Source organism: Gopherus flavomarginatus, chromosome 5, assembly GCF_025201925.1.
Source record: "Gopherus flavomarginatus isolate rGopFla2 chromosome 5, rGopFla2.mat.asm, whole genome shotgun sequence".
Taxonomy (NCBI): Eukaryota; Metazoa; Chordata; order Testudines; family Testudinidae; genus Gopherus; species Gopherus flavomarginatus.
In genome coordinates, this window is record NC_066621.1 from 119,488,334 (window position 1) to 119,512,591 (window position 24,258).

The following is a 24,258-nucleotide window of genomic DNA, read 5'->3' on the forward strand; positions in this document are numbered from 1 at the left end:
CCCCGCCCCCGCACCCGAGCCGAGGGAGTAAAAGCCGACGGACGGCTCGGATCTGATTGGCTGAGCGGGAAGAGGCCGGAGGTCAGAATTCGCTCGTCTGCTTTCAAGATGGCGGCGACGCGCGCCTCCTCCCGGCGAGTGTTCGAGCTCTTCGTGTCCCGGATCCACTGGACTCTGGCCACCAGTGAGTCCGGGTGGCAAGGCTGCCCCTCCCCCGTGCCGGGCCCTCCGGGCGGGCCCTGGTCTCCAGTCACGGGGCGGTGTGAATAGCGCGCCCGATCCCCAGGGCCGCAGAGCCCCCTGTCCGCCCCGCAAAGGGGAGCTGGAGCCGGTCCCCGCGCCGCTGGAGCTTTCTCCTGTTCAGGACTCCAGCGGGGCGACCGGCTCCATAGCTTCCCCCCGCCCCGCCATTGTCCGCTCCAGCAGAGGGGCCAATCTCGGGTGGAGCGGGGCGTGTATCGCGGGGCAGCCTGTGCTGCCCTTGGGGTGCGTGTGATGAGGGATGAGCACGTCTCACAGCGGTAGGGCCTTAGGCACCGGCCCATAGTCGTGGACTTCATTGTGACTGTACTTTTTTCTCCCACAGAGGAACTCAGAGACTATTTTGCTCAGTTTGGGACTGTAAGAAGATGCATGTTGCCATTTGTGAGTATCTGCCTTCCTTTAGCTAATTCCCCCTTTATGCAAAGTAAATTAACGCTGCTATTCATCATGTAATCAACAGGAGCTGGAAAGTGTCCATTAGTTCATGTTGTCCAATTTTCCCCACTCACTTGGGGTTGTTCCCTATGAACAAATGCTTAATTAGTTTAGTCCCCAGTGGGACTTCCACTACTCCTCGAGAATTTTTTCCATGGCTTTGTCAATATCACTGTTAGGAAGCCTTTTCTTGTATTCTGATCAAATTTTCCTTAATTCCATCTCCTTCCTATATTTCCTTGGGTCACCCTAAATAACTCATATCTCTTGTGGTTCATGCTTTCAGATACTTATAAGCAGTTATAGCTAATATTTGGAAAACACTTCAGAATGTTAGAAGTGGGAGTCTGGACTTTTGGTTACTATTACCAGTGTGCCTGCTGATGTACTTAGTGAGCTTGTCCACATAACCTTTTGGAGCCTTACTTTACCCATCTGCAAAGTGGGCATCATAATCTCCTATATTTGTTGAACTCCTGTGATGCAAGATGTTATACAAGTGCAAAGTTATTAGGTACCTTAGTTGGTGTTAACTTGGCTTAACTGGATATAGAATATTTGATTTTGTGTGTTAAACTGAAAAGTGATTTTGCTGCTTAACAGCAGCCCTTTGGTAGGCAACAAAGGGGCCAAATGGGGTGGCTGTAAAAAAAATAATAATTCCTTCATTCCACTTTAGCTGGGAAGATGGTTATGGATGCTTCACAGATATGGGAAGACACCCATTTTTAGGGAAAATGGCAGCTGGCTGATGCATGGTGGTTCATCTAAACAATGCTTCTGCTGCCTCACTTTTCTCAGTTGTCTTCTGTAAAAATATTCTGACTGAATGGTGGTGAATAAATTCCATTCGGAAGGTATAGCAGATGCATCTTTGCCTTTCATTTAATTCTCTGTGACTTTAAAATATTTCACTAAAGCTGTCGTAACTGGTAGGACACTGCTTACCAGTCTAGTTTCTCAAAAATTAATATTTCAACAGGATAAAAGTATCTTGTCCCCTCACTAATAACGCCAGTGTTTGTGAGCTACAGCTGGACAACAAAATAAGCAACCCCCCTATATTTCTTGTTGTGAACTGATCATTTTACTTAAGAGTAGGTTTAATAAGAATTGGAGACCACTTGGGAAGTGGGTGAAATTATTGGGCACTGCAGGGAATCATCTTATTTCCAAAAATAAAATTGATGTCTTTATCACCACTCTTTACAGGACACTACAGATGTCATACTGTGACAAGGCTAATGTCTAGACACAAGATTCAGCATAAATTGGAAGTGGTGCTGGTGGTCATGATTAAAATTCAGTGGCAGAACTGTGTAGCAGACTCAGGCCTAACTAGCTGCAGCTCAGGCCTGAGGTACTTTGGCAGATTTGGCTACTGTAGCTGGCTTTGCTCTTCGCGGATAGCAATGCATTTTTAAAGTGGCAAGTCCATTAAAAGGAATTTAGGAAGTCATGGATTTTTTTTTTCCTATGTGTCTTGCTTGTCTTACTATTGCAATCTGCTTTCCTAGTATCTTAGACTACTGCTATAATCCTGCTCCCTTACTTTCCAAGGCTCCAAGGTGATTTAGATCAACCTCCATTTAAATGCTGCCACTTGTGGTAGACAATAGATAATGCCTTCAGTCTTGAACAAATAACCACCCTATGCTATCCAGCCTTTCAAACTAATGTTGAAAAGACAATGTTTTTGGCTGCTGGACTCAAGTTGTTGGAGGGGAGGGGAGCAGTATCCAGTTAATCAAGTTCACAAGGCAGTTGGGCACAAGTGTTCTGGAAAGGGTATGATGGGCTCCTGAAAGTATTTAATTTTCTCTAGTGAACTAAAGATTTTTACCATGAAAAACTTTGTAAGAGGGTGCTGTAACAATATATATGTAGTACTTTCAGTTGGAACTACGTTTTATTTTGTATTTGGTGGCTAGGATAAAGAAACAGGATTTCACAAAGGCTATTGCTGGGTTGGATTCTCTTCAGAAGAAGGCCTTCGCAATGCATTACAGAAGGAATCTCACATCCTCGATGGCATCAAGGTAACAGTTTGTTTTAAATGAACATTTTATTTTATAAAAAACTGCACTCTTACCTTCTTTTGCATAGCCCAAGGGTGCTGAGGTGTCTTCCGTGTGCCTTGCCCAACACAAGTTGGATGAACCATCTAAACACTACAATAGAAGTAATGTAAAATTGACAACTGTAACACTCCCCAACCTGTAACTGAGAACTTTCTCTGAAGTTACCCCAAACCTCTTTTCCAGATAGTTTGACTAAGTAGATTTTGTAGTGTCTCTTGAAAGTCCAACTTCCTTCATGTTGGACTAAAAGGAAGAAAACAAATTCAAGAGTAGAGGGCTGTCCAAGACAGCCTTTAATGCAGTCGTCAGCTATATAAACTTAGACAGTCTATATCAGTGGTCCCCAAACTTTTGATGGTTGTCACCCCCCTTTACTCTGTCTATGCCTGGCTGGGAGCCAGGCTGTTCCTCAGGGGTGGTGGGAAGAGAGATGTGGACAGGGGTAAAAGGGCTGGGGATGCAGCCGGGAGCAGAGCTGAGCCACAGCTGGGCCTGTGGCCAGGTGTGGCTCTACTCCTGGCCCCACTCCCAGCCCTGGGTTGGGAACAGGGCCAGGCTGGGGTCAGTCATGGGGCCGTAGCCCTGGCCCTGCTGAAGGTTCCTCAGTGTGCTCCTCAGTTTGGAGACCTTTGGTCTATATGCACATATCACTTGAAGTCAAGTATTTGAGGTAGAATAGGAACAGAGAAATATATGCAAGACCTGAATTGTAAAGGGATTTAAATTAGAACCAACACTTTAAATTGCAGTGGAAATTACATGGGAGTCAGTGTAGTCTGTAGAGTACAGGTGTCATTCATATAATCACAATTAAAAAGGTAGGTGTATTCTGCTGGCCCATGCCAGCTGACTTTGGGCGTGCAGGGCTTGGGCTACATAGCTGTTTAATGGCTGTGTAGATGCTTGGACTGGTGTTCAGCCTCTGGGATTGGTTCCTGTGGTAGGGTCCTAGAACCCAAGATCCAGTACAAATGTTTACACTGCTGTTAAACAGCTGTGTAGACAGAGCCCAAGCTGCAGGTGTTTAATTGCAATGTAGACATAGCTGAAGTAGTCTCCTGTAAAGCATATTGCACACATTCATACTGAAGGTCAAAGATCTGGATGACACTCATCAATCAAGGCCTTTCCAGCCAAGTACAGAAGGGCTAGAAGGTGGTGGTTTGGGCCACTAAGGCTATCTGGAAATCCAGCACCACATGAGGCTTCAGAAGAAGCCTTAGATTTTGTGTTAAAGGGCAGATACACTCCCTCACCTGAATTTTTCATTTCTTGCTTGTGCAATTCAGTATATTGCCTCTTATGTCCACATTGAATGTATTGGCTCAATGCCCCAAAACTTGTGTGAGTAATGCTAGAGTCAGACAACTGAGTTGTCCAGGTTTGATGCAACAACTTTAGAGCGAAGTATCAGAAAGGTGACAGAGCCCAACCATGTGCTGTCTCCTTTAGTGGCCTCACTCATAGGAATAACAAGACACTGGCTCCTGAAGTCAGCGATTGCCCCAAACTACTCCATCCTCTCAGGGGGACTCATTTCCTTACAGAACTAGGTCTTTTGTCAGTATTGTTTGGACCCTTTCCCTACTATGACCATTTTTCCTCCCTGTAGAAGACTCTGCATAGGCAGTTTATCCCATTTAATCCTAGACAGTTACTTTCCATTAGTTTTAGGTGTAGTTCTGGGGAAGCTGTTAGGATTTTTCTCCCGCAAGGCAGCACTATTTCTAACTTTCTTGTTGGGAACCTAGTATCTATACTTATGGCTCCTGAAACTGCAAGTGTAGCAGAGTAAAATACCTTCTGAGAGCATCTGTCCTGAGTGAGATCAGTGAGGTTGGAGGATATTAAGTCAGTTGTCTCTTGTTAAAGTTTCAATTGTGGTTTAAATAGCTGCTTTCACTATTTCAGCTCCAGGTTCGACAGCAGAAACCCAGAAGTTTTCGAAGCCAGTACACAAATGAAGGAGAAACTGACATGAGTTAGCAGCAGGAGACTTTATTTCACCAACATGTAAAGAAAGTCTAAAATAAAGATTACTGAGGGGAAGTGTGAGAGTCTTTGACTTTAAGACAGAATCCAGCTGTTTCCCCCTGCTGTGGCTGTATAGTTTTTATTTGAGCTGGGAGGGGAACAGTGAATCATAAGAACTCTATCCTACAAGCTCCCTCAAATTCCACTTATTACAGCATAAGCAGGGGGTTAGCTATATACACAAGGAGAACTATCATATTAAGTAAAAGCTTTGCTAGTTTAAAAAAAAACAAACTAAAGCTCCAGGCAAGAGTATCTTACCCTGAGATGCTGGGACAGAGTTCTTGTGAGTGCTGATAGGGCACAAGGGAGTAGCATAGCTAAAGCCCTACATAAAGACAACATGCCCCTGAATGGTTCAAAGCAATCTTTCCCCCTCCCCTGTTCTTCATGGGTGGTTGTCCTAGTTAGAACTTAAAAGAATCATTATGCACATCTGCCTACACTGCCCAGACCTGCTAAACTGCTTCATGTGTAACCATCCACTGTACACTCCTGCCGATAGATTAAAAATATCATGAGCATGAAGTTTGTTTATAGTCCATTCTTGGTAGTTAATGAGGTCAGTTTATTCACTCCTTCCTCCTCTTCTTGCCCTCATGCTCATGTTCTTTAGGGCGGCTACTATCAGAGGGCCTCTTAGAACCCCCATGCTGTTTGGCTTCCTCCAAGAACTTGTCCAGACCGAAAGGATCTTCCTCAAATTGAACAGGTCCCTCTCTGCCCCTCTGTCTACGGTCTGAGCCGGAAAATTCCTTATCTGGAACAAACCTGCAGCAGAAGAGAGATAATGTTCAGTCCAGATTGTTTTAAATAACACAAGAAGAGGCTGAGTTTCTCCTGTTTTCTTACCTGTTAGTCTTTATTCGAGCCTCTAAGTCATCTCCATACATGTCTTTGTCCACATTTTTACTAGGTCTGTAGATGTTCTGGGCCATGTCTTTACCACTTCTCCAAGGCTGGTCATAGACATTGTAAATTTCATCCTCTCCTCCGGCAAATCCACTGTCCATACCCTGAAAAAGAGAAGAGAATGGATAATGTGTGAGGTACTAATCAGAGTAGGATACAAGAGTTTTCAAAAGCTCAGTGAGGTAACTTTAAGATGATGAATTACAGGGAAGTACAATATATAATGTCTACTGATCATGAACTCTGGGTGCTACAAACATCTGCTGTGTAAAAGGACATTTGTCCTCCCAGTAAAGGACATTTCTGTCCTCCCAGCAAGCAACAGGAAAGAGCACCTGCATTTTAATATACAGGTATTATTTCAACCTGCCCTACAGAGAAGCTGTTTAACGTAACAGTTTTAGACTACAACTAAAGCAACTGAAAATACTTTTAATCCTGTAATAAAAGTAACAAGCCAGCTTTAAAAAAAAAATACCCAGGAGTCCTAGAACTGAAGTAAAGAGGAAAAGCTTGCTTTTTCAGCTTTTTGCATGTGTTACACTTTCCCTACAGAGTCAGTTTTTCTTCCTGGAGGTCTTCACAAGAAGTGAGAACAAATAAGAAAAATGACTGTAAAGTCACTGGGCAGGAGGACAAAAGGGCACATGCAGTTCTCTCAATTAACTAGACTTCCCTGATAGTGTTGATTTCAAAGTACAGTTGGGACCTGGTTAAATAAAACTTACTGCAAGTGACAATTGTTTGAGAAGCATTTTCAATATGAGCAGTAAAACATGGAGTTGCAATCTGCCACTTTCAGGCTACTGTTAACTTCCTGTTCTGAATCTATGTCTTTACCATATGCCTCCTTGTCTCAGTAGCCCATTTCTTTATGCATTTTGCGAAAAGTGTTTCAAATGAAGTTCCTTCATTCCCCTGACAGATGGTCATCATCCATCTAAATTTAGAGATTATCCAATCACTTTAGTATCTCCGCACTAAATGAAAGGGACTCAGAACAACTAGCTGAAGTGGTCCTGCTCTGTCTTGCAACTTGTCTGTCTGCCTTCAAAGCTTTTCTCTGCACATCCAGTAGAAAGGGGTCACTAATTCTCTGCACTGGACTGTCCCTACAAAGGGATGAGTTGGCCCGACATTCACCTTTTAGAAATAAACACAAGTGTGAAAGGGCCTCATTTCTTTACCTTGCTCTGGTTGAAAAGCCTCTGGTCATACTGGACCTCATTGGACGTCCGAGGGTTGGGAACACCCAGGGCAATAACTTCGCTGATATCTCTGTTCTCATTTCTCTGCAGCTTTGACCTGAGTTAAAAATGTAACAAAATTAACATTGTTCATTTGGAAGATAATCAAAGTTATTAAAGTTAAGATTAAAAATCATGAGCTGCTGCTGGACCAATGACTAAATTTCCATCAGAAGCTGGATTTTGACCCTGAAACTTCCATTTTAAGGCTGAAGGTTAACATGGTCTCTTGGCACAGGAGACGTTTTGGGGAAGGCCTTTGAGTTTGCTTTTTCACTGTTTAACATCACATCAAACTGGTTTGGATTTAGAAACCTCTATATTTGCTTTCAATAAGAATCAGTACAGAAGACAATCTTAGGAGGTTGGGTGGTTAATTTCAGAGCTGATCACCACAAAAGTTTCAAAAGTGCAAGCTCTGAAGTCTTTGGGAACTTAAAAGTTGGTCTGGGCAAACACACAGGCTTCATTTGAACCATTTTGCTTGAATTAAATAAGTTTAATGAACTGGAACCACATACCAGGGGTGAAATCCTGGCCCTACTGAAGTCAACAGCAGGTTTCCAATTGATCTCGGGTCAGAATTTCATCTCAACTGAGACTTTGTGGTTCCTAGGCTCTGTATCACCAAAACTTTGGTTCACAACTAAATTCCTCAGCATGCTTGCAGGATTTAAAAATGCCTTCAGCCAAATGGTTCTGGTTCAGGGTATATACATAAGTTTGAGAGCTCTTTGAGTTAAATAGCTTCTGATCAAGAAAACTAGCTTCCAGGAGCTAAGTGCCATACTAACTGCTACAAATTTTTCACTAATTGCAGGTATGTCTACACTACAATTAAAAGCCCACAGCTGGTCCATCCCAGCTGACTCAGGCTCCCATGGCTGCATGACCGTAGATTTCTGGGTTCAGGCTACAACCTGAGCACTCAGACCCCCCCCTACATCTCAGGGTCCTAGAGCCTGGGCTCCAGCTCAAGACTAGACCTCTACACTGCAATTAAATTGCCCCTAACCCCAAACAGCTGGTACGAGCCAAATGCGGGTTTTTACTGTTAGTTCCTTAAGATCAAGGTGTACATCCTGTAAACTCAGTTTCCATGAAGTTAAATGCTTTGCAGACATCCTGTGGAACTTAAGTTGTGTGATCTAAACATTTTCTTACAAACACTACTGGCAATGCTGATAAAGCTTTTAAAATCTTATAACAGAAAGTGAGGGAGGAATACCAGTGAAGCCCTCTCACCAATACAGGTCACCCAAACTTGGCCCATGGGTAGAAACTTCTTTACTGTTATTTCCATTGCCTAGGAAGGGAGTTGCATGAATACAGCACTGAGATAAACTGCTCTTCCTGACTCACCTTTTGTCAGGGGCTGCTCTGGAAAGATTCCTGTCATGCTGTCTCTCTTTGCGACGGTCATGTCTGATTTCATCCCTCTCTCTAGCTTCTCCATCCTCTGTACAAACACATTTAAGATTGTTGATTATAGACAGTTACTTGTTATTTGATAGAGTTAAACCAGTCATCACTGCAGTAACTGAAGTCAGTGTTGATTTACAGAGGATGAAGGGCTCTGTCACTTCTTAAATCAGATGTTTAACAAAGTGAAAAAGCAGAATCGAAACATTCCTTTCTAATGACATTGAGAGCATTTCTCTAACACCTGGCTTAACAAGACAGATGGAGGATGCAGTCTGTCTGAACCACATTTTCTTGGCTTTCAGGGGTTTAAGTTAAATCTTCAAGGGATACTTTTCTCAAATGCCTAGGGATTAACACTTGGCAACTCCCATGGAAGTAAAAGGGTGTCACAGGGATAGGTCCCCATGTACTACAGAAGAGTTATGCTTCGAAGTGTTATTAAAATTAGGTTTTAGTAGCCAAAGAACAAGCCCTGGCATGGATGTTCTTCCCTACAGCTGGAAGTGCATGCAACAACTGAGTGGATTTATCACCAGATAGTATGTTTGCTCTTTGTAACTGGTACCTGGATCTTTGACATAATATTTCAAACCAGAGCATACAGCTGTTCCAGTACTTGGGATTCACAGTTTAGTAACTAACAGGTCTAGTGTTCAGTGTGAACTAAAGCCTGCAGAGTTTTGTTTAAAATAAGCCCAGTTACAGGGATGCAAAAAAAATTCCTGCCTGACATCCTAAGACTTAAAAAAGCTCATTTATGTTTTGTAAAGTCAGATTTGTTCTTGGCCTGTGACTGTCTTATTGTAGGTTGGCATAAAATATGTAATTCAGTTACAGTCCCGTGAAAAGAATCAGAATGGAAATATCAGCACGCTCTAGACAACAGAAGTGAATTCGGTGGTTCCCCCAAATCTCTCGCTGCCCCAGGCCCTCCTTTAAGTCAAGGGTTCCCTGTACCAATCCATAAAAGCTGCTCCTTGTTGTGGTCAGAATGCATCTCTAGTTTACTGAAGAATCTCCTCCACAGCATTCACTTGACACTGCACTCCCAGTAACTAGCTGAGTTGATGCCAGGTCACTCAAGACACAAGAAGCATTTGCTGTGCTTAGCAACTGCAGTCTAGGTTTAGTTAATACAGGCTCTCATATTCTTCCAACTAGTTTAAAGGGTTCAAACTAACATGAAAGCAACTTTAATATCCTGACAAGATTTCTTGTGGGGAAGGAGAGGAGGGATGTACCTTTCTCAGCATGGGTTTTGATTCCAGCTCTCCTCTCTCGGGCTTTCTGGGCCATTTCTCTGAGCTTTTCCTCATGCTTTTCCTTTTCTTTCTGTGCCATCTTTCTCTCCACCTGGGCACGCATCTCCACAGCCTCACGAGCCTGTATGAGATTAAGAACACTTGTTAATATGCTGGTAGGGCAAGGGATGCAAGGAGAGCAACAGCTATGAAGCTGCGCACTAAACAGGCTTTCTTTTCAATAGGAATCAGATCGTAAACATGAAACAAAACCAGGTAGCCATATAGCCTAGCAGCTAAGACTAAGGGCATGTCTACACTTAGCTCCGGAGCAATCGATCCAGCAGGGGTTGATTTATCAAGTCTACCGAAGACGCGATTAACTCGACCACCAAGCGCTCTTCTGTCGACTCCAGTACTCCACTGGAGTGAGAAGCGTACGCGGAGTTGACGGGAATGTTAGCAGTCAACCTATCACAGTGAAGACATGGTGGTGAGTAGCTCTAAGTGCGTCAACTTCAGCTACGCTATTTTCATAGCTGAAGTTACGTAACTTAGACTGACTCAGCTTTCCTCCCCACCCCCCCAAAGTGTAGACCAGGGGTAAGAAAAGAGCAACAAGCTCCCTGGAGACCAGTCCATGCTGCGCTGTTGATTCAAATATTTTGACGACATGACTTATATGTCTCATCTGAGCCCAAGAGGAAGATGGAGTAGAAAGCTATAACGTCACTCAGTTGATTTTTTCCAAGGAAATAAAAATACACAGAAGAAAATAATTAAACCAACCACAAAAACACTGAGATTAAACAACAGCCTGACCTTTCTGTCAGCAATGTAGAGAGCCTCAGCCAGCTTGGCAAAGTTTTCATTAATATGAACAGTCTGCAGTCCTCTGCCATCTGCAGCCAGACGCTTGTCTAATGGAATAGTGTAACCCTAGAGTGAAGACAGACACACACTTCATCACGAGAAAGAAATGTGGAATACTAAACAAGGAAATCAAAATCTTTACCCATTGTGAATATGCTTCAGTGGACTAGCTCTTCACGTATTTGCATAATTATGCTGGAGAATACAAGCCTCATCTCCAGTCTCCCTTTTTTCCACAAGGATCGTCTGTTTTTTTAATTAGTATCTTTATTGGGATGCGAGTGATCACCTGCAATTGATACATCTCAGCTCTTGACTTTGCGTTAAAAACTAGGGACCCACTGTTTCTGGTGGTAGCCAGTTTTAAAATCTGTGTTTAAAAGCTGATTTCTCTGAATTGTTTTTAATACATGTAAAACATTAGTCACTTCAGGACTCTGTGTCCCCAGGAGACAAGACTTCCAGTGAGGTTGGGAGATAGTTAGGGTCTGCCTCCACCTCAAAAATGCAAATCTATTAATATTGCAGGTATTTTGGGAGATATTTAAGACAGGTTTCTATGATGTTTTTGCTTAGCTAGGGTTTAAGCAGTTTTAACCTAAAACTCGAGCCTCTAATCACTGTCAAGCACAGTTAAACAGTTGCATTTCAGTAGGAAAAAGTACCACAGCATGTTGCTTTTCCTGCCTCCTTCATTTGGAATTTCTGCACAGCAGCAACTTTGAGAGAATGGTCAGAACAGTCACTGAAATTTTATTACTAATATCACCTGCAAACACTGATCTACTGACAAAAGCAGTAGGACCCCCTATAGTTCTTGCTGAATGGCACAACACATACGTCCCCTGCCAGGGAATAATTTAGTTAAATTGGAGATGGAAAATACACTAGTTTTAGAAGGCATAATTGATAACTATCTAGAGAGTCTGAGTGAGTGTAAAGAAATGCACTCTGTCCTCTGATGCCACTTTCCCCTTTTATCAGTTTAATTGACTTTCAGAGAACCCAGAGGTTTTGGTTTCAAGCTCCACATACTGCAATATTATGGGGATTTTATTAAATACCATTTCTTCTCTCAACACATACAATCTCTTCCATGAAGTAATATATTCCCCATCAGCTCTGTGCTCCTGTTATCTTGACACTCCTAATAAATAGGAGATAGAAAAAACGAGCTCTGCAACTGTTCTCCATTCTGAAAGCAGACAGTTTACTGAGCTCTAGAGGTTTAAAGCCAGTATTATTCAGGCTGCAGATCATTCACAGAAGTCTCCCAGCAGGATGCAATATTAAAGGCTGAGTTCATGACAACTTAATTACCTTTGCATTTTTCCAGTTTGAAATGCATGGAGGAATTTTCCACTCTTGTTGCTCTTTCACGGTCATCTGAATTGAGAGAAAGAACAAGGGAGAGGGGTTGGGGGGAAGAAGAGAAAAAAGACTTTTTTTAGATTTATACCAGTACGGAAAATTCTGCACTTCCTCTCTCTCAAAAAGACAGCTAGGGAAGTATTGGGACAAGTCAGAAAGCAAGGTTCTTTGTAAAAAAAAATAGCAAGATGCCAGGACACAGTTCCATGATGAGCTGTAGCCAACATCCTGGAATCCATGACTGGACACGAGGGTCCCTCAGGGAGGAGCAGAGAAGTCACTGAGCCCTACAAAAGATGCCAACCATCAACACAACACCTCAAGTTGTATCCTACTCTCTTTCTCTCTGGACTGGCTATCCAAAAGAAGGGTGGTAAAAGACAACACCAGCTGAGCCAACCATGCAGTACAACTAAGAGAAGAGACCAACCCTCCTCCTCACATGTGAATGTGCTTAAATTACATTGCACCATCATCAGAGACACTGGTTAATATCAGTTTAGATCCAAACTAAGATAATTGTGAGCTAAAAGTTTTAGGAAGGCGTGAAAATCCTTCTCTAAAGCAATTTGAGGATGCTCAAATTACTCTAATGCTCACTAGTTTGTGTGCGCATGTATGCGTGTCTCTCTGTGAATTACTAACTGTTCTCAAAAGTAGACACTAAACCTCTAAGGGTTATTGAAACAATAAAAGATCTCTGGGTTAAACCAATAGTGTTCCAAAGTTCCTATAAGTCTAGGATTTTATAAATCATTCTGTGTCTGTGCCAGACTGCCAGAAAGATGCAGGCATTGTGTTAAAGTGAGGAGGGGAATGTATCAAACAAACCAAGCTTAACAAAAATTTTCAAACAGTGAAGGTTAATGGGAGAAAAAGCCAAAAGGGTGCTATGGGAAATTATTTTAAGAGCTCTATTTCCCTAGAACCAAGACAGGCAATAGCTTTCACCTCTTAGCAGATACTGAGCTAAACTGTTTAAGTCAAAAGGAATGTCTCCCCTTAAAGTTTTACAGGAAGGTTAAGAAGCTTGTTTTCCTTAACTTGCTCATAATTAAATTACTAAATGTAGCAACTGATTAGCCAGATAAATTGAACCATTGACTAGTACCCTCAATTTGACCATTGTATTATACCTTTATTAAAATTATAAGTTAGCTGGTGACATATTTCACTTGAACTTGTTTGTTTGTAACTGCTTGCTTAATCTTTTAATAAAAGTATAAGAGATACATTGAACTGGTTTATTTCTCAAAACCTCAGCACAGACTAAGTAACCTGCATATGAAAAAGGTAAAATTGGTAATCAGTCCTGAGCCCATATTATATTTTAATTACTTAAAATAATGCCCTGTTAGTCCTGCATACTGCAAGAAACACATACAGGAGGCTGAGCAGTACTGATATGCTAAGTCTAAAGCCTCACCAACCCTCCAAGCTAAGAAGAGTCACAGCAATGTGAGCCTTTGTAAAACAAGTGGGAAGTTAAAATCAACCTTTGTGAAGGTATATAGGAAAATATACCTTCAACACTGCCCAGACACAGAATTTTACATTTCACACTAAATTAATCACCTAGCAACACACCATAAGGCAGAGGAAAGGAGAAAAAGCACCACAGGTACCAGCTAGATCGCAAAATGGAGTGGGGTTTGAGAACACACGCTAGAAGCCAGACTAGAAAATAGCAGCTACATTCAATACCTTTCTGCTAGGGGAGTGCATTACAGGAGCAGGAGGAGAAGGTGGCCCACGAGGAATTTTCTTGTTAATCCTGAAGGATAAAGCATAGTGTGATCAATAGGCAGTAAGAAAATGTGCTTATCAAAATCCTCTACTTGCTATGAAAAATTCCAGGTACTCACTTGAATCTTGGAGGTTCCATGGGGTCCTTCTGCATCTCTACCATTCGAATAACCCTCTGTTTTGCTCCAGAGTTGAAGGCCACACCCTGCTGAGACGGTGTGTATCTGAAGAAAGCAGTTGAGATACATTCAGTTCTCTATACACTGCCAGCCTCATCCTTCCTCATTCAACTGCTCTGCATTTCAGTTTTGTTTACACCAATTTTTTTTAAATGCTCTTCAACACCAGAATGCACAGATGTAACTAGACATTCATTCAGCATTTGAACTGCCCCTTTTCAGGCTATAGTGCCCTGTTTCTGCAACAAGACAGAGTATAATATTTAAATTACAAACCAGAAGGACGAGAATAGTCTTATCTAGTCAGATGCCATAGTACATGCTCATAGACATTGTTGGACTACGCACTGGCTATGGCCCAGACAAGCCCTTAATATACTTGCAGAAGTACGCTCTGAAGTGACCCAAACTCTGGTTCAGAAGTTTCTTGTGGCCACAGCTGAGACTCCTTCTAACTAAAGACTAATCTTGTAGTTCAGAATTGCTTTAGAGTTGGTCACATGATGTACAGGGAGAGCCTGCTTATAAAGACCTCATTATGAGTGGAAATGCACACATCATGGTCAGTTTTCCCAGCACACTGTGCCCTCTGTAATGGGACTAATAATCACATTTCATTAACAAGCAATAACCTTTTAAAATGTTTTAACTTCTGGTGTGAAGACAATCAACATGCTTCAAATTAACTCCTCATTAATAATGAAGTCTATATTTATTAAGTTTCACACTGCAGCCTCCTGCAAAGGAGTAAGCTTCAAAAGAGAGGACCCTCCTCTCAAAAATCAAGGCACGCTCTTACTAACCAATTCTACACAAAAGGATTATATACTTTAATTCGGTCCATACCGGATGTACTGAGCAGGAGCTAGTTTGTCGGCTGCTCGGACTGGCATGGCTGCCGCAACTTTCTGGGAGACAGATTTCTCCAGGGCTGCTCTCGTCTTTTCAGTTAGCTGTAATTAGGAATATAATGTTGAGTGCCATAACAAAGATGCAAAAAATAAAATGTAGCTTTAATAGCTATATGCATCAATGCATACAGTACCTCTTTCACTGCTTCCTCATCAGGTCTTTGCAGGTCAGGGTCATCCACATTCATAACTTCTTTAGGTACCAGATCTGTATATTTGCTGTAAATTACCTGAAACACATTATAATTGATCAGTGCTGTGGAACAGGAATACATGGAAATGCACCATTCCACAAGGAGATATTTCAGAAGATAGATTATCCTTTTGATAATATTTAGCATTTATATAGCAATCATTCAGCTTCCAGGTGCACCACAGAAATCAGGATTTCTCAAAAAACGTCTGTGAAATAGGGAAGTAGTATCACCCCCATTTTACAAATGAAAAAATTGGAGGCAAAGAAGTGACCTGCCCCAAGTGACATAGCAAACTGCCATTACAGCTGGGATTAGAATTAATGAATTCCTGGCTCCCAGTCCCTGACCCAGTCCCTCTCTTTTTTTGGTATCCCCCAGCAAAGCTAGAAAACCCAGATTTATATATCAGTTTTCAAGAACTAGGGAAACTTAATTCAAATGGCTATCCTGCTTTTATACCTTGCATCATCATCTTCCCTACCTCCTTGAAATTGCTAAATATTTGAGAGATCTCATGTTTTTCCTAGCATGAATAATTCAGTCCTCCAACACACAATTATTAAATCTTAATCCCCAATAACAACAACATAAGGAAAGACTGTTACTGAAAGGTTCATACAGGAAAAAAAAATTGCACCTAGAATTAAGATTTTACATCTGTCTCAATGAGTAACATCAGAAAATCCTGGCTCAAAGGGTTAAAATCTCTCAATAGCTTTTCTTGCAAGTAGAAAGGTGGAATAAACTGCTAATAGTGTATGCCTAACTATAAAACTGACCTGCAGCCTCAGTGCCAAATTAGCACACAAGAGCCATTTACTGCTTCTTATCCACATACTCCAAAATTAATAATCCCTTAAATGAGCATCACTATTCCAGCATCTCACAAAGCCAAGTGAAGGACATCTGAAGAACAGTATTCCTCTATGGTAATTAACTATAAAACCCAAGGGCCTCACTGCACGAAGGACCAAGCAATCGAAGGAGCTCAGAATATTCTCAGAGCCAAGAGAAGGCTAAAGGAGTTATCTCAAAATTACAATATACCTCTGTCAGGTGATTGGGGCACAAATGAGCTTTTTGAACTAAATCCACAACTCATTACCCACTAAACAGACATTCTACTTGTGTGCAAAGTGACAGTAAAGTAGATGCAATGTGGAGAGTAGTCTGGCATTAGTGGCGATAACCAATATCTTATAAATGTTAATTAGACCACTTTTTTGATGATGAGGACAAAGGAAAGTCAGGTAAGAGAGATTCATTGCTATTGGGCTTTAGCATTTCATTTTGAAATTATTCCAATGTGGAGTGATCAGAAATCAACTTATTGGTCCCACTGAAAGATTCCTTTTGCAGGCTGGGGCAGTCATAACAGGCAAAGACTAAATGTCTGTGTGCTTTGGTGCCATCGGAAGAGATTGCTCTCTGACATTCCTATATCTGAAGGCACTTCACCTAGCAGTAGAATCTAATCATACATGCTTAGAATTCTATAAGAACAGGCTTATATGGAAAACCTTCTTGCCTGAAACTTGTCACATTGTAACTGTTTACATAATCAAACATATTGCTGAAAAAATATTTATATTCAAAGTGGCTCTAAACAGAGCTATATCAACTACATATGTAAAGTAAGGATCACTTGCCTGCCTGAAATGCAGCCATCTACAGGATGGAATGTGGTAACCCCGAACACTACAAAACAGATTTTTCCATTTTGGTCTATGGCAAAAGTGACTAACTTCAAAATTCTCCCCTGCACTTCAACTGGAGAAGGCACCATCTATTTATTCAAACTGGAATTCAGGTCACTCCACAAAGACCCAGGATTAACCCCACTTCTCAAGGAAAGCTCTATCAAAAGAGATGGATACTACTCCGATATGAGTAATGAACCATTTCACAAATTATTAGGTCTATTCTATTCATGTTCTCATACCATAGCCATCAGTGTGTTCTGATCAAGGAAATTTTCACCCCTCAAAGTCTGAGTCACCGTCGCATTCATTGGGCACTTGATCCTTTCAGAAAGCTACACCCCTTCCCCATCTACCTTGAGGTTTTGAACAGCACTCATCCTTGTAAAAAGTAAGTGCTCCTCCTAGTGCTTAAATTTTCATGGGGCTATCCGTCAATCCAGGAAGAATCTTGAGTTCCTGAACAATTATACATACCAACATCTCAATTATTTTAAAATTAAAGAGCCCTCTGTGTTCAGCTTTTTTTTCAGATTTCTTTTAGGTTACTCTGGAGAGAGATGGATAATAGTTACTATAGCAAGGAAATGGTCAAACATCTGATCTAGTCAAACCTCACTAAATCTCCTGTCCCACACCTGTTTAAAGAAAATGAAAGCTTTGATGTAGTCTATGATCCAATCCACCCTCTCTGAAATATGAGCTCCTCATAGTGGGCTTGGGAGTTTGCATAATTGTCTTCTAAATGTCAATTAAGACACCACAATAACCAATTTAACCATTTCCTTTTAGGAATCACCACTACAGATATAGGAGTCAAATCTGTTCCCATTGAAGTCAACGGGAGTTTTGTCACTGACTTCAGTGAGGGCAGGTCCAGGCCCAGAGCATCTGACAGTATGGCAATTTTAAGTCAGCAACATTACCCACCCCATATTGCAATGCAATGGAAGTTGAAATAACAAAATAAGACTCCAATGCAAAAGAGTTAAAACATGAAGACTAAAAAAAAAAAAAAAGTAGTAAATGTTACTGTGACACTGGCAGACCAGGTGCCAACTCATGCCAAGGCCCCAGGCCTCACTGAACATTTACAAATGCATAGCTGGAAACCACTCTTGGTTACTTGTGCGTTAGCATTAGCAAAATAAATATTAGATGTTAAGTTGTGTTTAGTGTTTTATACAATGCCTGTAGCATGCTGCATGTATTGTTCTCATGCAACTGTACCCCATGTTATAAAGTTGCATTATTAACCTCTATGTAACTCAACAAAACAGGAAAGAGGAAGAGACTTGTGCAGTACATTTGTTGTATGTGTTGATGGTCTCTAACAAGATGATTTAAATCCTGTTAATTAAAGTCAAATGAGCCATTGTATAATATCAAGGATCAAAGACTCTGTTAAGTGCATTCCTCCTCCTCTTCACCCCTCTCCCCATGAGGAAGGGACTTCTGTGGGAACTCTGACTATCAGCTTGATTTCTGAGGGAAGAAGATATAAAAATGCCTCAAGAAAAAACAATAATCTCTTTGCTGTCTGAACTCTCACAGGGCCAGAGACTCCAAAATGAAGCAAGAGATCCACCAGGGTTATCCCTGGGTTTGCCCTGAAAGATATTTTGAATTAAAAGATCACTACAACTCTGTCATTCTTAGGATTTAGATTGCAACTCATTTGTGTTATACGCTTGCTTGCTTTAACCTGTAAATAAACCTTACTCCCCCCCCCACCTCAAGTTAATAAATCTTTAGTTAGTTTATTACAGAATTGGCTATAGGCATTGTCATTGGTGAAAGATATACAGTACAAATTGATCTGGGGTAAGTGACTAGTCTCAACCTGAATATTTTTTTATTTTGGTGTAAGTGACCATTTATCACTAAGTCCAGCTTGCCTGGGTGGCAAGATAGACTGGAGAGCCTAAGGGGACAGTCTATGACTCACAGAAAGACTGTATAGTGATACAGGAGTTCACATCTGATACTGATTGGTGAAATCTAATTACAGAACATTCCACCAGTTTGAGGTGTCTGTCCTATTTTTGACAAGATAGTATGACAGTTACACTAAAAGCACATAGGGTCCACTTTTCTGGAAGCTGTGCTTGTGCTATTTTACTGCCCGCATTTCATAGCCAGAAAGAGACCCCTAATTTGGTCCCGAATTACAGAAGTCTGATTGAAGGCTGACTCTGACAAACCGACCCTCGTGCCTTGCTTTCTGTAGAATGCCCCATGATGGTCCAATTCCAGTATAATACTCGCCAACAACACACAACTTTTGAGTAGGCACTTTCACCCCCATTACCTAACCTCTGTAAGATCACAAAGTTATTATCACAGTTACAAAATAGAAAGACTCTAGTAGGTCTGGGTCACCATATCCTCCCAATAGTGCCACTCATATCTGAGTGATCTTACTTCACCTCCTAAACTTTTAACAAAACACATCAATGCTTAAAAGTGACCATCTAGATTTCCAATGTCAAAATGGTGACAGTTTGTTAGAACAAACATGTTTAACCCAATTTGTTTAAGGCTTCCAGACACATGTATGCCTGTTGTAAGAATGTATTACCTTGTCCTTTGACTGTCCCTGTCGAGCTATAGCGTCGTATTTTATTTTTCCTTCTGCATCCACTTGAACAGCCAAAGCATTGGACATTTTCTTCTTTCGGCTCATATCCAATGGGTATTGGGCCACATGGATTTCTGGGAAAGCACCTCCATCTCCAAAATCCTGCACAGAAAGAAAACAGAAGTGAGCAATAGATGAAACATGTGGCATGAAACCAAGCATGAGATTTGCCAGTATTTTTCAGCAAGGAATGGGAGCAGGGAGTGCTTTGGTTCCAGCACAATGGCCTTGTTCCCAGAGTGCAACAACCAGACTATACAACAGTGTATTCTTTCAGTGGGCAGCAGAATTCAGAATCCTTAAAATAGAAGAGAGATGCATTCATTTTCCTTTGGGCAATGTCCAGAATTATTTGTTGCACCAAACAAGGGCTCCTATCCCTGACTGGCATATGTCAGACACTACCACAATACAAATAATAATCACAGAATTAGATTCAGACATGAATCAAGGAGTTTGAACTTTAAGTATTTTACTATTACAATAAAGCAACTGCAAACTACTAATGTTACAAGAGTGACAGTTTTCTGCTGCTAAGCTATATTTGTTATTTGTCACTTTTCACAGCAAAATTAGCAGTGAACATTTTTTAGCAGCTAATTTGTTGCTTTAACAATTAAACACTCTTTTCACAAAACCTGTAACTCACACATTCAAAATGGTAGATATGCTAGACTCCAATACATTGGCACTTGGTTAAGAATTCCAAGCCCCATGCTTCAAGAGTTCCTACTTGCCCTTCCACTCCTTAATGAGCTGAAGGAGGCAGGCCTCTCAAACCAGACCATTCTGAATCCGTAAAAGCTGAGATACATCTAGGATTAGTGCTCCATACATGCTAAGAACAATCTGAGTTGAGTTACCAAGGCTCTTTCATTCAAGTGTCACATTCCAAGACCTCAGTTACAGAATTAAATAGTCTTCATACCCTAACCAGACCAAAAGATAGTCATTGGTCAGTAAACCCAAATGAGATTTTTAAACTTCGTTTTTATTCTCTGGGCCAAAATCATGCTTGGAACAGTTTACTGCTCTTAAAGACATTTGTACTGATCTATCAACTGGACAGATACTTGTAACAGTCCTTCCCACATACTTATCAGCTCATGTACTGCTCGTGTTTGGAAGTGAGGCTGGATGCTATTTGAAAGCCATGACACCCAATTTTAAAAAGATATCTTTAGCAGCTCTATTAATTTTGCTAATTAAAATGCAGTAGGGAAAAGAATTAATGAAAATGTGGAAATTTTAAGATCTGATCTCTCATCAGACATTGAAACTAAAAAAGAATATTCTATATTAGTGGACAGCCGCAATTGCTATATGAGATATCCTTTTCTAGTCCTGGTGGTTTGCAAAGTATTAACACTTCAGTAGTGTCACTGGTCCTTTGTCCCAGAAGTGTTGTTGTTGTTAACACTGGTTCAGGACTAACCACACCAAGTCTCAGACCTCATGTCAAATGTAATTTTAAATCACTGCAAGGAATTTCTGGGTCAAAATACAAAGTGTCTTGGTGCAATTTCTCAAAAACACCTGTTCTCACTCCCAATTTGTCAGCATTTGCAGTTGAAAGGAGATTAACCAAGTTCAGGGTCAAGACTAAGAACACATATCATTATCTCAGGTTGCTTCTGGCAATTATATATTTAACACTGATGTCTGACAAATGCCAATGCTTTCTACAACCACAGGAGAGTAAGATAATCTGTTACTAATTAAAACACTGTAACCATGAGTTTGTTCTCTGATACAACTCTTTTTAGCTGTCCAACTGTAATCATGCATGGAAAACTTTAATCTGAACGGTGTACTTAACAAATCAGGAAAATGAAAACAGGCATGTGTTCAGAAGGCCATGATCTCAAGGGCTGCTTGCTTTCATTTTATAATATTCTCCACAGGGAAGGTAATGTACAATATAGCTAGAAAGTTTCTATGGTAAGTAGTAATACTGTAAAACCAAACCAAACCCAGAATATTTCCACCTGGACTGGTGGACATAACCAGTCAATTTCTCATATGGGGGGCGCTACACAATTTTCTGTGCTATATCCAAGTGCTTGGATTTAATCTATCCTTTTTAAAATAAAAAAAAACAACACATCAATAATAAATGAGAGCTATCACCAGAGCGTGAATTCAAATATTTACCTCTAGCATTCGTGGTATCCATCCTTTCCGATAACCATATGGGGGAGGTTCCCTACGTGATGACACCAATGCAGTCTGTCTTGACCTCTGAGATCTTGCCCTTTCTTCTAACTCTAGCTGGTCCTGAGACAGCTGCGTTGGGGCTGGCAAAAAACTGCACAAACAAAAAGAAAAGGATGTGAACTTTGACAGCCTCACCCACTCAACACAATAGAGATGGAATGCAATATTTGAGTCTGTTAGAGTATTTCAAGGGAAAGTTAATCTTTGCCACTGATTTGTGTTGGATCAGAAATAATATCTAACATTTAACAGTTGAGTGCAGGACTTTTCAGCTGGGCCACAGCTGCTACTGAGTTGAAATGTTGAAGGTGGCACTCTTTCTCAACCTCTCTAGACTTAACATAATTAATTAATACATATTTCCAACCCCTGTTTGAACCAATGCCCACCAGGAGCCATGTCTGCCTTTTCTTTAGCAACAGAGCAGAAGAACATAACAGATCTTTCCATGTAAGTATGTTTTCTACCATTCTGTCAAAGTGAATAAGAAAATATCCTCCAATTCTTAATGACTCTCTCATGTAAATGGCCACAAATAGACACAATGATATACCTCATTCTCACTAAGATTTGGACAAAGTACCCAAGTTATACAAGATATTCCTTTCTCTGGGGTGGTGCACACTTTCTCCAGTGCACCTCTTGTTCCCACTGGCCAAAAACAAAGGACTCAGCTAAAATTCCAAACATTTAGTTTCCCCATTTCAGCTCACCCTGCACCCCCATCTGAGTACCAGGCTGCCCCTCTTTACACGTCCTTAAGGAAACGTTTGGTTGCAAAACGTTTGTCAGAGTAAACGCAAAAAGAGATATGCCTTAAGCTAGACAGAGCAATGACATTTATCTTTCAACTTCTCTCAGTAGACTCCCCTAGGACCTACATGGAGCTGTGCACACCATGGGATCTATCATCCCAGCCCACGGGTGTCTGCTCATATCTAGAGCGTTATATGCAATCCCCAAGCACAGGGATGTCCTGGACAACGCTGCATCAGACCCCAGGCTCCCTGTGCCCCGGTCTCCCAGCAGGAATGGCTGCGTAGCCCCTCGGAGAAGGCATCACACCCTAGGGATCCCCACACAGGGGGTGAGGAAGGGAAATTAACCCTTTCAGCTCCAGAGAGCTCGCTGCACATTCTGGAAGAAGGTTCCCGTCCCTAACTCCCTCTCCAGACCCTCTGTACGGGGCCCCCGTGGTACAGGCCCGAAGGATCGCCGCAGACCTCCGGACCTGGGGTACCTCCCGCAGCGCCGCCCTGGGAGCTGGCAGCTCCCACACTTCCCCAGCCCCAGTGCTCAGCCGCCGGCCGAACCGGGACGCAGGCCGGTGAGAGGTGTCCGGTCCCCGAGCCCCAACCCGCCCCTGCTCTCCGGCCCTGTCCCCCTGGCGGCGGGGCCCGCAGCTGGGCGTTCGGGAAAGGCCCCGGCTCGGGGCGGCCTAGGCGCCGCCAGCGCGGTTTGTCCCTGGGTGGGGGCGGGAGCCACCTCGCACCCGGAACAGAGCCCGCCCGGGCCCGGACCCTGCAGGGTGTAAGTGTATGCGGACTGGACCGTGAGCAGGACGGAGGGAACCCGACCCCAAGCGGAGACCTGCCCCGCCAACCTGGTGAGCGCCATCTTCCTCTTCTCGCTCGGATCGAGCTTCTGGGGCCCTGGCCAGTGGCCGCACGGCGGGAGATCACAAGTGCGCAGGCGCAGACATCAAAAGCATCTGGGAGTTGTAGTCTCTCTCTCATATCTGTTCTCAGCGGGAAGGTCACATGCTACACTGCGAGACGTATGGGCGAAATGTCTTATGGGAGTTGTAGTCTTCCTCACAAGCCTGCCTCTAGACTTGATGAACAACGAGGAGTCAGGTGGCACTTTAAAGACTAACAGCTTTATTTGAGCATAAGCTTTGGTGGGTAAAAAAATCTCACTTCTTCAGATGCTGCATACATGTTTCTAAGGCGCATGCGCACGTTGAAGACTTGTGGGAGTTGTAGTCTCTCTCGTCTCCAGGCCATAGTGTCTTGCAGGGCTGGGAGCTTTCCGTGTTCCAAAGGAGTCTGAGCACTGATTAGGGAATTGACCCCTCCCTTTTCATGCGGATGCTCATAGCTACTGAAGCAGCGATGGGAACTGCTGACTTTTCATGCTTACAGGCGCTGTGCAAACACTCTTATGTAGCACAGTTGTGGAGTTTTCCCTTGGGATGTCTGATCCAATTGGACAAATGCCAGAGCTTTCTTCCATGTTCAGGGTTGAAGCTCCATGCCCAGGACCGATGCCAGGGTTCCTCGCGCCCTAGGCGCACGGCCATTTCGCCGCCCCCCGCGCTGATCCCACAGCTCCGGTGGAGCTGCCGCAGTCATTCCTGCGGAGGGTCTGTTGGTCCCTGGCTCTGGTGGAGTTGCTGCAGGCATGCCTGTGGGAGGTCCACCAGAGCCGTGGGAGCAGCCGACCATCCGCAGGCAGCCGACCATCCGCAGGCATGACGGAGGTCCACCGGAGCCGCGGACCAACAGACCCTCCCCAGGTATGCCTGCGGCAGGTCAACCGGAGCCGCCTGCCGCCCCCCCCTCAGCAAAATGCCGCCCCCTCAATAATCCTGGCGCCCTAGGCGATTGCCTAGGCTACCTAAATGGTAGCGCCAGCCCTGTCCATGCCCATACTCAGTCACCGTATGGTGATCTTGCGTCAGGATGTGGTGTGGTGTGTTGCACTCTGATGACACAACACTGGTGTCATGAGGCGATATTGTTAACTTGCGACTAACCATTACAAGGTCAAAATGAGTCAGTA

General features: G+C 42.6%; 2 protein-coding genes across 2 annotated transcripts; one reads left to right on the plus strand and one right to left on the minus strand.

Moving 5' to 3' along the window:
• Window positions 1–87: 87 nt before the first annotated feature.
• Window positions 88–4,829, plus strand: SLIRP (SRA stem-loop interacting RNA binding protein). The gene is made up of 4 exons (XM_050953365.1): window positions 88–184; window positions 587–645; window positions 2,631–2,738; window positions 4,692–4,829. The coding sequence occupies exons 1-4, from the start codon at window positions 109–111 to the stop codon at window positions 4,764–4,766; spliced, it is 318 nt and encodes a 105-aa protein (XP_050809322.1). The 5' UTR covers window positions 88–108; the 3' UTR covers window positions 4,767–4,829.
• SNW1 (SNW domain containing 1) lies at window positions 4,759–23,184 on the minus strand. The gene is made up of 14 exons (XM_050953284.1): window positions 23,078–23,184; window positions 21,412–21,565; window positions 19,198–19,359; window positions 14,854–14,949; window positions 14,655–14,761; window positions 13,749–13,853; window positions 13,588–13,657; window positions 11,833–11,898; window positions 10,462–10,578; window positions 9,640–9,781; window positions 8,336–8,432; window positions 6,914–7,031; window positions 5,667–5,830; window positions 4,759–5,585 (listed from the first exon to the last, which is right to left on the minus strand). The coding sequence occupies exons 1-14, from the start codon at window positions 23,089–23,091 to the stop codon at window positions 5,387–5,389; spliced, it is 1,611 nt and encodes a 536-aa protein (XP_050809241.1). The 5' UTR covers window positions 23,092–23,184; the 3' UTR covers window positions 4,759–5,386.
• Between the last annotated feature and the right edge of the window lie 1,074 nt (window positions 23,185–24,258).